We start from the raw sequence: 13,773 nt of genomic DNA on the forward strand, positions 1-13,773 counted from the left end.
AATTGCAGAATGTCCAAAGACTCCTCAATTCCCAGGTTATCTTCATTATCCTCTATCCTCTAACTCACATAATAGCATGTTTTAGTAAAGCTCTCTCTGCTGCAGGTTTGTATGTGGGAAATATGCACATAGTAATCTGAACCATGAATGCATGTTTAAAATGCATTCCTTTTCCACCCAAGTCGTTACCATGATTTGCCTTCGGGAAAGCACTGGAATTTGGAATAGTATTTACTATTCCAACTCCAGTCTGAGCAACTGTAGGGAAAGAGTTGGACTTGAAGTACAACATTAGTCCAACAACGCTTTCCTTCAGGGAAGTGGTTGTATTGGCTTGCTTGATAAAGGAATGCATTGAAAAGACACATTAGGGCACGTACAGCAATTACGAGTCTTGCAGGGCAATGTGTTGGGATCTTAAATACCTTAAAAACATCTTGTCTTCCTGCCAGAAGCTGCCAGAAAGACAGTGGTCAAGTCTTTAATCATGTTGAGACTGTATTACTGCATTGTTCTGTATCTCAGAGTGTCACAGACATGATGAAGAAGACGACAGTGGGTGCAGAATATGGCAGCTTGGCTGCTATTTCATCTGCCTAGACACTCACCATCAGCCCCAGCTCTACCAATGCTGCTCTGACTTCCGTTAAGGCATTGGGTATATTTCAAAGCCATGTGCTATTGTCACAAGATTCTCAATCATAAAGGCCCTAAATATCTTCACCTCTGATCACACCTTATCTTCCTAAAAGAAATCTGAGATCAGCTGATGCCTCTCTTGCATCTATCCCCAGAATCAAAAGTGCTCACATTGGAGGCCATTTCTTCAACTACTTGGCAGGCAAGATGTGGAACTCCCTACCGCTTTGGCTTAGGCAAGAAAAATCTGAAATACGATATCGCAAGAATTTAAAAACATGTTTTTTCACGCTAACTTAGATTACGGGAATACATATTCTTACTCTGTATAATAGGACTGATACCCCAGTGCTGGGACACGTAGCTGACGCAGCTATGTGCTTTATAAAGCTCATTATTATTGTTATTATTATTAGTGGTTTGGACCAAGTTGTTAAGGCACAGCGTGATTTGAGACGTGATGTAAAGTCTGTTTCCTCTGCTGCAGGGATAGAGGTCTGCTGTCCCATGCAGTCCTCATTCCCAGCATTTCCGGCATTCATAGAAGATTGCCGAATCCTACCTCATTTTTTTTAATGAGGCAGGAGGTTTTCCAAATTATTCTAAATAGCCACTTTGAAACGAGATTGAATGGCACATCAGTCACATTGCAAAACATAGCTACTTAATCTGCATCTCCTATTTGCTACTTGCCCAATGGTACATCAAGCACCAATATTTCATATCAACAGGGTCGTTCATTCCCTGCCATAGCTTTGCACACTCTGGCACATTTATAAAGATAGTTCTGTTTTGTGATTGTTATGAGGATAACAGCAGATAATGAGATAATCTACAAAGCAGCTCACTCACAGGGTTTTTGGAGAATAAATGTTGCACTCATTCTCTGCAAATAATTGCTCGGATATAGAATCACGGAGTGTAGCATTGAACAGGGTTGGTGCTACATCAGTGTAATACCAGCAATCTGTCTTGGACCCCATCAGCAAGGAATGGTATCAGGAAGGGGATAATTCAAATGTAGCCCCATCTCCAGAAGACCCACCAGAATCCCTCCCACCGGCTATGACTGTTTATCTGTGGGAATGCAGCCTTATTAAATGCTAATGATACTAATAACACATTCGCTGCTCTTTCTTGCAGGGATTTTGGAAAGAGATTTTGAGCTACATGCTGGAAGATGACTATACTTCATCTGTGCCAGCACTGTGCCAGATGCTACTTGTTGTAGATAAGAAAGCAAGCATCAACTTTCATGAATGTGGTGAGTCTTAAGCATCCTACTCATTGACACAGTGGGATCTACCATTGAAGGTGGTTAATGCTTCCTCCTCCACTCTCCAGATCCCCTCTTACTTTGTCATGATCAGGCATGAGTTGAAGAACCAGTCCATTAGCTCAGGATGTTATGGTTGAGTTACTATAGAATGTGGGTGTCAATATTTCAAATAACATTTGTTGCTCTCCTTTTAGAGATATATGTGTCTGTGCTGATGTTGCTGCTCGCTGTGAGCCTTATTCACAAAGCATTAACTAATTGCTGTGCCTCAAGCCACTTGGCTGTGCCACGCTGCGTTAATTCCGAAGCACCGGGATGCTTCATATCTACAATGATATAATAGATCCCTTTGCTCTCCCAGTGCTGATGCATAATTAGCTGCCATGCAACTATGAAGGCACCCTTGTACCATGGTGCAAGGGTGGCTGCGTCACAGGGATGATTGTTTTTGTGCAGTAAGGCATATCTTTGTTTTTATGCAGTTAGGCATACCTTTGTGCACAAAAACAATCACAATAGGTAATTTCCTCTTCCTAAATGTGCTGCAGTAGGCAGTACGCGTATAAAGAGGTAAACAACAAGGAGAAATAAAAATATTTGTTCTTGTTGCACCTCCCTATACCTCCCCCTGGGGAGGTGTAGCATTCTGACACATTTCCAGGTGTACTATTTCTTGTAAATCTGGAAATGCGGCAGAAGCCTTGGGTGTTGCGCAGGAAATCTCACAGCAAAACCCATGGCACAACTGTTCCACACAAAGTGTTGCGTGTAAAGGGGCCATATTTACAAGGGCATTAAAAGCCACGCAGGGTGGCTTTACCTGCCCTTGTAAATATGGAGCAGCAGGTTGCACTGCTGGTGTGTCTCAAAAAGTGATGCACAGGTGGCACAAGGGGCTTATAAATAATCCCTACATACTTTTTGTAGTTTGCCAGACATAAAGTGACTTTCCTGTTTGTTTCAGCTCTTAGTCTGGTTAATGCACTAACCCCCTAAATGCAATGTACTAACTGTCCCAGGTTTCCACACACCATGAGGCTACTCAGGGCTCTAATGCTCCTCTTCAAACCTTGGAGTATTCTTGCTCTCCATGATGTTACTTCTGTCTAGTATGTTGATCATGCCCTGGTGGGTATGGTACCTATTTATGTGTTGTTACTTTTGCCGACCGCAACAGGGATGTATTTTATTTCTCCATGGAGTTACTTTTAGTTATGATATTTGTCTCTGCAATAGTTCTGGTTCAACATTTTTGACTTCAGCTCCATACTAAAATGCTAGTTATTGGCCCTCACTTGTAAGCAGGGATGCATGCTCAATGATGGTAAGTGAAAATAAATATTTTGACTGACTCCAAGGTTACGAAGGAGATTCGCATCTGGTGGTGAATATCTGTAATTGCTATAATTCCAGGGATCCAATTAGCTCTCCCCGCTCAACTTTCCAGTGGATGTGTTGATAAAGTGCAAGTGACCTGGGCAGATGGTATCATAGTCTATTTATTTGTCACTCATGTTAGGAGTCTTGAGCAGAATCGAACAGGCAACATATGTGCTCGTTGTTGCTTGCCCCAGGTCGTTAACCTTATTAGAAAATAGATATGCAAGAACATGCTCTGGAGTCCTCTTTTCTTCTGGGGTATCCGGTCAGAAAATGGCTCCCATTTTTCCATGGTCCTTCAGGATGTAAAGCACGTCCACGGCTCATGACGCATCCTCTCTTATCCCACTGGAGTCTTCTATCCCTCAATGAAAGCTGTAGCAGGAACCTATGCATGGCAGCTTAGGTAGCTCCTCCTCCAGCTTTCATTCCTTGACAGCAACCACTAAGGGAGGGAGGAAGAGAATTGCAGCATAGGCTGTCAAGGTACTGTACACCCCTGGGCACTCCTTAGTGGTAAGGGTGCCTTTGCCAGTATTTGCAGGAATTTCAAAGCATCCTCATGACCGCTAGAGGCTCATTGAAATGCCACCCATCACCCATCATCTTCTTTACAGGTACTACTGGGTGTCTTAAGTGTGTGTGTCAGCCATGTGTCTTCCTTTGGCAAGTATTGCTCAGTAATTTATGGATTGAGTATGACATATCTTCGTTCTTTTGTACCTAAACAGCTAAAGACATTCCAATACACAGACTCTTCATAAGATTGCTGGTGAGTGAGTATCACATTCCACCCCCATCATATTCCACCAGATCCCTCTTCCCAAGTTGTTTGCTGCCATTTCTATGCAACCTGCTAATAGAGATCTTAAATTCAACTCAGCTTTTTTCCTTTTGAATTTGATGGTTTTATTTCCAGTAAATTGGTTATCAGTACGACATGCTACTTAAATTGTACAGAAACAGCCAAAATGTGGTTGGTACTAAGTACTGCGTAGAGAACAAGGTATCATTTCCAGAAGTTTTAGGCTAGAGAATAGGAACTCATGACAGAATCACTTTCTGAATTCTTTGTTGTGGGTTTTCAGGTAATTTCTTCATATCCTCGCTGGGATGTCGAAAGGGGAACTTCAGTCTTGGCTCTTCTCGCGCGGCTGATTCCTGAAAATTACCCATTTCTAGCAAAATTCCTCAGAAAGAAGATCCCCCCGCTGATAACATATTTAGAAGGTGAGACCCCAAAGCATGAACCAGTGAGCACACAATTTAAACAAGTATTAATGGCATTTCAAACAACCATTGACCAATGACAAAGCCATTAAGTCTGGTGTTGGCTGCTAGCTTTTAGACCTTGTCCACTCATGTTTTTTTCACGGTTTTTATAAACTTGTATTGTAGTGGGAGGTGATGCCAGGTTCATACCAAGATAAAAAATACTGTTTTGGTCTCAAAAGGTCACATTCTTATTAAATGAAAATAATTTGTGTGTGGATGTGCTCCTTGTGAAAAAGCAGAACGCCATTGTTCACAGTGAAGTTAGCCAAAGTCAGAATTGGCCCATGATGTATGCTGTGGAGGACAGAAGAGAATGTGAATGATAGGACACGTTAGACCAGCAGATGAGGAGGTCTGGCTGAGGGCTTGTATAAGTAAGCAAAAAAAGAAATAGTCACAGTCTTTCTTTGTAGCTGGCCGATGCCATACTCCAAACCGTATGAGGCAATAACAGAAACGGAGTCAGGTATCTTCTTGCAAGTTCTGGGTTACTTCCGCTTATAACAGAAAGGCAGTTGACACATTGGTTTGCCGAAAAAATCAGTTTAATACAAAGCTTCTGCCATGAAGCGCTTCATCTGTCAGACGCAGCCTTGATCACATAAGAATGCGGCATCTTGATTCAGTGTTTTAAAGTACATATGTGCCAAAAAATTCCATAAACATAGAAAAAAATATTTCTTCAGTATATCCAAGGTCAACATTATTTTAGAGCACTACCTGTTTTGGCACCTTTTCTTTTATTTCAATTGTGACTTATTGTAACAACTCAGTAGCACCAACTCTTCTAATGACTAAACTTGAAACAAAAACTCCTGGTGGCCTCAATACAGAGGAGATTTTGCACACACATTTATAAACACCAAACGCTCTCTCTGCGTTTGTATTAGAAGTAGGTATTAGTCAGGGTACATGGTAGGTTAGATTAGTCTACTCGGGCATAACATTGTTTGTGTGATGACTAAGGATGAACAGGGTATTTCACAGCAATTAATATGAAAGAAAATGTTAGAACTCTGGTACAACCATATGTTGCAGTTAAAAGTAATGTTTTAAATGTTGCATAATTGAATCCTGCTATGTGAGAAGTTCACATGGAGGAACATTTAGAAAAGTTGGTGATATTATGTTGTTAATAAATTGATTGATACATATTTCTGTAAGGTTAGTCACCCTTGTTTTCTTCAAAAACAAGATTTATATTTCAGCCTGTGTAGCAGATATCATGCAGAAGTGTTTTATTGTGTTTTTAAGGTAGAATTAATTGCAAATTATAATGTCACTTATGTGAATTAGTCGGGTAGTTCCTACAAATCTATAAAGGATCTTCACGTTTTAGACAACATAAACTCATGGATTGGTGTCCAGACTGATTCCAGACACCCCCAAAGGATATGTTAGTATGTAGACCAGCTAGCTCACAGTGCCACTATAAGCCCCACAACCTTACCAAGGAGAGAATAGTTTCTGGCAACTATCGAACATGAGAACCCTGACCCCTCAGGGATCATGGAAACAGTACAATACTTTTTGCTTGGTCACTTGTACTCACTTTTTCTCAGAGAGATACACAGACTAAATGGTGGGGGTGTTTTCAATAAGTATTTATTGAACCAGAGTCATTCTAGCATAAAATACATGTGCTGCAACAACCACGAGACAGAAACAGATGTAGACGATTACAAGCACCAATAGAGTAAATAAAAAGTAGAATTCTACCATGGTGCTAAAATAGTGAATATATGCAGACATATAAATACATGAAGTTAATAGTGCGTACTCCTACGATGCAAACCCTAACTAGATGTACCTAAGTGTACCTAGCATGTATGTTTGAGTATAGCCAAGAACCTCCTAGGAAAGAGCAAACCCCAATACCTGATGTGAGAAAGCAAAGGACCCCATCTTGGTCTCGAGTGGACAACCCACAAGTAATGTCAGACGACTGCTAACTGGAGTGTCTGCATGCAGGGACTTCAGCGTCTCGTGTCAGCATGTCAGCATAGAATCTTTTTCTCCTCCGGCTTGCCCAGCAAAGATGTGGTACTTATATACATGAAAGGTACCATCAGGGGTTCTACCTAGATGTGCCATGGTACTGTGGGCATGTAAGCCAAGGATGACGATAGTGGTGACCCTTATACAGAGTTATTATGCACAAGATTGTAATCCTGCTGTGATACTAAGAATCTTCATGCATAATAAATTAGGCTAGTTTTTTGAGAAAACTACACAACATTTATGCAGCACCTAACTAGGTAAAAGGTCAGGGCCAGAACTGTTATGTAGAGCAAGATAGGACAAATGTCGGTAAAAGCTTGTGCGACTACCTAGGACTATATTGGAGTACGTTGGGTATTATGGCAAATTAAGAAGTGTTACAAAATATTTTGGTCTTTGATATAATAAAGGAGTATTTTTCTATGTGTATGTAATTTTAGAGCACATATGCACTTTTTTACTCTGAACCACAACGGCGATCCCCTATGTGATCAAGGCTTAATTTGACAGCTGAAATGCTTATTGGCAGTAGCTCTGTAATAAACTGATTTTCTGCAAACAAGTGGTATGGTGACTTTTCTGTTATATAAGAAAGGAAACCAGAATATATAAACCTAAAATTACAACCAGATATAAGGAGCTAAGAGTGACATCAAGGGCACATGAACAACTAATGACCTTGAACTCAATTCCCAGGACAGGCTGAGCCAACAATCACGTTTTGCACACTTTGAATTGTGTGAATCTACTTCTGCTAGTGCTTGGTATGTAAGCACATTGCCTTTGAAATGTTGCTTGCTATTCACTTTTACTTACATATATTTCTTTTTTACCAACTACTATTTCAGCTTCCACGGAAAGAACCTTTGACTTGGCAAAGTGGAAATGCACGCTTGTTTCAGTAAGGATGAATTGCTAATGAATGTCACACATGACGCTTGTCTCTTTGTTTTCCAAAGCCACTCATTCAGCGTGAATATATACAGATATTAAATTCACCCCATCATAGTGCTGTTCTGCTATGAGGTTGCAATATTCTCACCATATCCCTATTATTTCTATGGATTATGATCGTTACTATGATGGTGATTATGATTGGGCACAGAGGGGGAGCAGCTGTACCTGGTACATAACATTTCCCTAATATGTAATGTTTACCAGAGGCATTAAAAACCTTATTGGCCCAAGTTGACATTCATAAACTGGAAACTGCATGCTTACGACACCTAGTCCTACATGTATCAGAGTTTATCTGCATGTTTTACCCAGGTAAATTACAGGCTCCACAGGCTCCACAGTGATCATTGCATTACTCATAAATCTGACTGTTGTTGCACAGGGCTACAAATGTAGCCCCTTACTGGTAATTGTTTCCTCCGACTCTTTTTTTATACCCCAGGATAGTCACCCTAGCACAACATTCTTCTTTCCCTGGATTGTCACACTATCACTCTTCCCACTGCATTCCACATTATCAGTAAATTCATATTCTGCAATCGGATAGGCACATGATCCATGCTCCCTATCTTCATTTGAATTGTCACTCTGTCACTGTATGTTTTGCCAGGCCATCACACTCCACTGAACTTCTATTGTGCTCCTGAGATGCAATTTTATGTTCCTTGTGTTCAGTCTTCACCCTTGTTAACACTAAATTTACATTCTGCTCCCTTGCTGGATACCCAAAATGTTTTTGCATTCTGCTTCTAAGTATGTGATATTGTTGCATAGTCCCAATGTGTTTTCTGTTTGCATGGCTGCACTATTGCTCTTTTCACAATAATTTGTGGGCAGCATGGTTTTGTTGCATGTGTTTCTGTGTAAATCACGGCCACTGTCAAGGCCTCCTGTTTCTTCTGAGCACTGATATCACACCACACTATTTAATCATTGCTGTATGTGTTCTCTGGTTCTTATGTCCAAATATAATTTCATTACAGAGGTTGTTAGCTGAAGTTTGTTTACCCTTATCTTCTCAAAATCCCTGCAGACGTCAGCCGTGGATACTGCATTTACGTTTCTATTACTGCATTAAAGTCTCTCACTGTTTTTCTTGCAGTTCCTGGGGACTATCCTAAAACAAGCCCCATACAGAGAATGGCATGTCTCTTTTATGGAAGAACTCACCGAACAGATTGACAGTTTTGCCCATCATGTGAATGAGGAGGTTAGTGCTCTCAAGGGTCAGTATTGAACCATTGGAGAAGTCAATTTAACACAAAGTCGGAGAAGGGTAGAACTGTGTATTCCATTAGTAAAGGTAATTTTTATAATATGGGTACACAGCATTGGGCTTAGCCTGTTGGGAAAATCAGGTATGGTTCTCCCACTCCCTGGAAGGACTGACCTACTAAGAAGCAGATGGAGATGAACTCCCTGAGGTAATCCTCTCCACTTGAATCAATAAAAGCCACAACATTTCAGGGCTATACTCATTTCCCTAATGGATCTCCTTTAGCCAATAGGTAGTCTTCATGTTAGAGCCAATCCCCATTCAGGGGATGTGAGGCCATATTCATGCAAAAAGCAGTAGAGGTATTGTTCCTATCAAAAAGCAAAGAAGAAAGGAAGGCGGGCTAAGAAGGGGGAATCTTAAGGATTATTTCTTGGTGCCCTCACACATCACTGAGGATGTAATGCTTCATAGTGGGCTTGCTTCTCATAGGTCCAGCGCTATAATGCCCTACGGGCCCCAAGAAGGGTCACTTTAGGGGAGATCTTTTTATTTTTGATGTCTGATGAGAAGTGGTTGTATAAGGGCATTTTGTATGTGAGGGGTGATGTAAATGTGGGGACACAGTCAAAATATCGAGTTGAAAATTTCGACCTACCAAAATATCGTGTTTAAAATTTCGAAGGTACAGAATATCGATGTCAAGAATATCGTAGGACAGAATATCGACCCTGAGGTAAGTAATATCGAATTCATTTATATCGATGTAAGTAATATCGAAGTTAGTAATATCGATAGCATATATATCGATGTAACTAATTTCGATGTTATTAATATCGATATTTGTATTATTTTTTTGATTTTTATTATGTATGTGTTATGTTTTTAAGTATTTAAATTAATTTTTATTATATGTGTATTATTTTTATATATTAATAAATTTATTTTTAAGTAAATTATATGTTTTAGTACCAGAGCGGGTTGTGGGTTTATAGGGGAATAGGGTGGGAAGTAATTTAATTGTAATTATTAATTGGCAATTAATTATTTTAATTGATAAATTAATTATTTAATTGGTAATTAATGTTAATTTTTATTAAATGTTATGTTTTAGTACCAGAGCGGGTTGTGGGTTTTTAGGGGAATAGGGTGGGAAGTAATTTAATTGTAATTAATTAATTTTTTATTTAATTATTAATTGGCAATTAATTATATTAATTGATAAATTAATTATTTAATTGGTAATTAATGTTAATTATTATTAAATGTTATGTTTTAGTACCAGAGTGGGTTGTGGGTTTATAGGGGAATAGGGTGGGAAGTAATTTAATTGTAATTAATTAAATTTTTTATGTGTAATATATTTTGTAAATATTTATTAATTGGTATTCCCTACTGTTGCACCCTTTGGAGTTGGAATAGTAATTTTTCTCCCTACGCTATCCAACACTTTCCCTACTGTTGCACTCTCTGGAGTGGGAATAGTAAGTTTTTCCCCCAACGCTATCCAAAGTTGTCCGTACTGTTGCAACCTCTGGAGTTGGAATAGTAATTTTCCCACCTACGCTATCCAACACTTTCAATACTGTTGCACCCTTTGGAGTTGGAATATTAATTTTTACCCATACGCTATCCAACGCTTTCCCTACTGTTCCACTCACTGGAGTTGGAATAGTAATTTTTACCTTTACGCTATCCAACACTTTCCCTAATGTTGCACTCATTGGAGTGGGAATAGTAATTTTTCTCCCTACGCTATCCAACACTTTCCCTACTGTTGCACTCTCTGGAGTGGGAATAGTAATTTTTCCCCCTACGCTATCCAACGTTTTCCCTACTGTTGCACCCTCTGGAGTTGGAATAGTAATTAGCCAATCTACGCTATCCAACGCTTTCCTTACTGTTGCACCCTTTGGAGTTGGAATATTAAATAATATTTTTACGCTATGCAACGCTTTTCTTACTGTTGCACCCTTTGGAGTTGGCATAGTAATTTTTACCCATACGCTATCCAACGGTTTCCCTACTGTTCCACTCACTGGAGTGGGAATAGTAATGTTTACCCACCCGTTATCCAACGTTTTCCCTACTGTTGCACTCTCTGGAGTTGGAATAGTAATTTTTACCCACCCGCTATCCAACGTTTTCCCTACTGTTGCACTCTCTGGAGTGGGAATAGTAATTTTTACTCTTACGCTATCCAAGGCTTTCCCTAATGTTGCACTCATTGGAGTGGGAATAGTAATTTTTACGTACCCGGTATCCAATGCTTTCCCTACTGTTCCACTCACTGGAGTTGGAATAATAATTTTTACCCACCCGCTATCCAATGCTTTCCCTACTGTTGCACTCTCTGGAGTGGGAATAGTAATTTTTACTCTTACGCTATCCAACGCTTTCCCTACTGTTCCACTCACTGGAGTGGGAATAGTAATTTTTAACCACCCGTTATCCAACGTTTTCCCTACTGTTGCACTCTCTGGAGTGGGAATAGTAATTTTTACCCACCCGCTATCCAACGTTTTCCCTACTGTTGCACTCTCTGGAGTGGGAATAGTAATTTTTACTTTTACGCCATCCAACGCTTTCCCTAATGTTGCACTCTCTGGAGTGGGAATAGTAATTTTTCCCCCTACGCTATCCAACGTTTTCCCTACTGTTACACCCTCTGGAGTTGGAATAGTAATTTGCCAATCTACGCTATCCAACGCTTTCCATACTGTTGCACTCTTTGTAGTTGGAATATTAAATATTATTTTTACGCTATCCAACGCTTTTCTTACTGGTGCACCCTTTGGAGTTGGCATAGTAATTTTTACCCATACGCTATCCAACGCTTTCCCTACTGTTCCACTCACTGGAGTGGGAATAGTAATTTTTACCCTCCCGTTATCCAACGTTTTCCCTACTGTTGCACTCTCTGGAGTGGGAATAGTAATTTTTACTCTTACGCTATCCAACGCTTTCCCTAATGTTGCACTCATTGGAGTGGGATTAGTCATTTTTACATACCCGCTATCCAACACTTTCCCTATTGTTCCACTCACTGGAGTTGGAATAGTAATTTTTACCCACCCGCTATCCAACGTTTTCCCTACTGTTGCACTCTCTGGAGTGGGAATAGTAATTTTTACTCTTACGCTATCCAACTCTTTCCCTAATGTTGCACTCATTGGAGTGGGAATAGTCATTTTTACATATCCGCTATCCAATGCTTTCCCTACTGTTCCACTCACTGGAGTTGGAATAGTAATTTTTACCCACTTGCTATCCAATGCTTTCCCTACTGTTGCACTCTCTGGAGTGGGAATAGTAATTTTTACTCTTACGCTATCCAACGCTTTCCCTAATGTTGTACTCATTGGAGCGGGAATAGTTATTTTTACATACCCGCGATCCAACGCTTTCCCTACTGTTGCACTCACTGGAGTTGGAATAGTAATTTTTACCCTTACGCTATCCAACGCTTTATCTACTGTTGCACCCTCTGGAGTTTGAATAGTAATTTTTACCCTTATGCTATTCAATATTATTTATATTTATTTATGTATTTAAGATGTTACATAATGTTGTATTTAATTAATTTTAAAAATATTGAAAGTATATTTAATTGTTGTTATTTAATAAATATAATTATTTATTATTATTTATGTTATTATTTTATGAGTGTTGATGTATTTTTAAATTGTAGTATTTGTTAATATTTTATAATTATTTAAAAAATTATGTATATATTTTAATTAAGTATATATTATATATTTTATTATTAATTTTAATTAAATGTTTAATAGTAAATATGTATTATTTATTCATTTTAAACATTATAACACATTTTAACATAAGTTTAAAATATATATAAGTACTATTTACTTAATTTTATCTTTTTTTTAAAAAACGATATTTTTAATTACGATATTTTTAACATCGATATTTTTGTTTCGATATTTTTGTACTTACCATGTTGTAGATAGGGTGTCGATATACTTGCCTTCGATATTCCTGCGTCGATATTTTCAGCCTCGATATTCTGTCAGAGATTCGTAAATGTGTACAGTGAAGAAAAGGGAGACTAAAACTATCTAAGAGATACCGAACTGAACTGTAATGTGATGGTTCCCTTGGTAGGATTAAAAAAATATAATTTAGTTGGGGCTAAGACAGGGGTGTGAAGTACCCAAGTAGACTAAATCTGTGAGTGTGGTCATGTTTCGATGGCCTAAAAAGGTTCCACAATGATTCGTCAGGACCAAAAATATGGGGGATAGTCCGACCCCACACCTAAGACATGATATGCTGCTATGGTATTACTTTAGAAGAAAATACCTGGTTCAAAATGTTTAGAATTGATCATCTAACCTAGAAAATAAATGAAAAAATAAAGAAAACACTCAGTAAACAAATGTTTTTGTATGTTTGGTTCAATGTGTCACCAGAATCGATTTTCCAACTCACTGTATCATAGTGTCTCTAAAGGTAGACATGCGCATGCTATTTTTGGCGCTGACCAGTCACCACAACGTGAAAGAAGTGAAAAACACACAAGTACATATAATATAACAGAATAAGCAAGTGAACATACATGGAACAGACAAAATAAACCAATCTGTGTTCATGTTACTCAGCGTATCATAAGTGATTGGTTGTCCTCCATTGTGAGTGACGGGTCTTACCCTTTGGATCAATTAATTATGCCCTATAGGTCAAAAGCAGAGGGTAGTGCTCAGCTGCTGACAGTGGAAAGAGCTATGATGGTCAGTAAAAAGAAACAGTAAATCAAGTGGACCCAAATGACTTAGTGTTAAAAGAAAAAGAAAACGTTTTCAAGAGAAGCAACCATACTCACATGGTTTCTGCACGGAGAGCATAAGAGACCTACCCTCCTCTGCTCGCCTGGCTCGTGACTGAGCAGAGGAGAAGACCTGCCATTGAAGGTACGGGCAATTGGAGCGATTGTCCTCAGGTGTGGTGTGGGCAGCAGCTGGAAGGAGTGATGACCTAGTGGACAATGAGGAGAGGAGAGGAGGGG

General features: G+C 39.2%; 1 protein-coding gene across 4 annotated transcripts in view; it reads left to right on the plus strand.

Annotated features, from left to right (window-relative positions):
* The window catches only part of LOC144781800 (maestro heat-like repeat-containing protein family member 2A), a 91,561-nt gene that overhangs the window by 28,332 nt on the left and 49,456 nt on the right, over positions 1 to 13,773 (plus strand). For all 4 annotated transcript variants that reach the window (XM_078660805.1, XM_078660803.1, XM_078660804.1 and 1 more), the window contains exons 9-13: positions 1,783 to 1,903; positions 4,030 to 4,070; positions 4,387 to 4,528; positions 7,423 to 7,475; positions 8,634 to 8,741. In XM_078660805.1, the coding sequence (XP_078516931.1) occupies positions 1,783 to 1,903; positions 4,030 to 4,070; positions 4,387 to 4,528; positions 7,423 to 7,475; positions 8,634 to 8,741 (465 nt within the window). The remainder of the gene's footprint in view (positions 1 to 1,782; positions 1,904 to 4,029; positions 4,071 to 4,386; positions 4,529 to 7,422; positions 7,476 to 8,633; positions 8,742 to 13,773) is intronic.

Source organism: Lissotriton helveticus, chromosome 9, assembly GCF_964261635.1.
Source record: "Lissotriton helveticus chromosome 9, aLisHel1.1, whole genome shotgun sequence".
NCBI classification, from domain to species: Eukaryota; Metazoa; Chordata; class Amphibia; order Caudata; family Salamandridae; genus Lissotriton; species Lissotriton helveticus.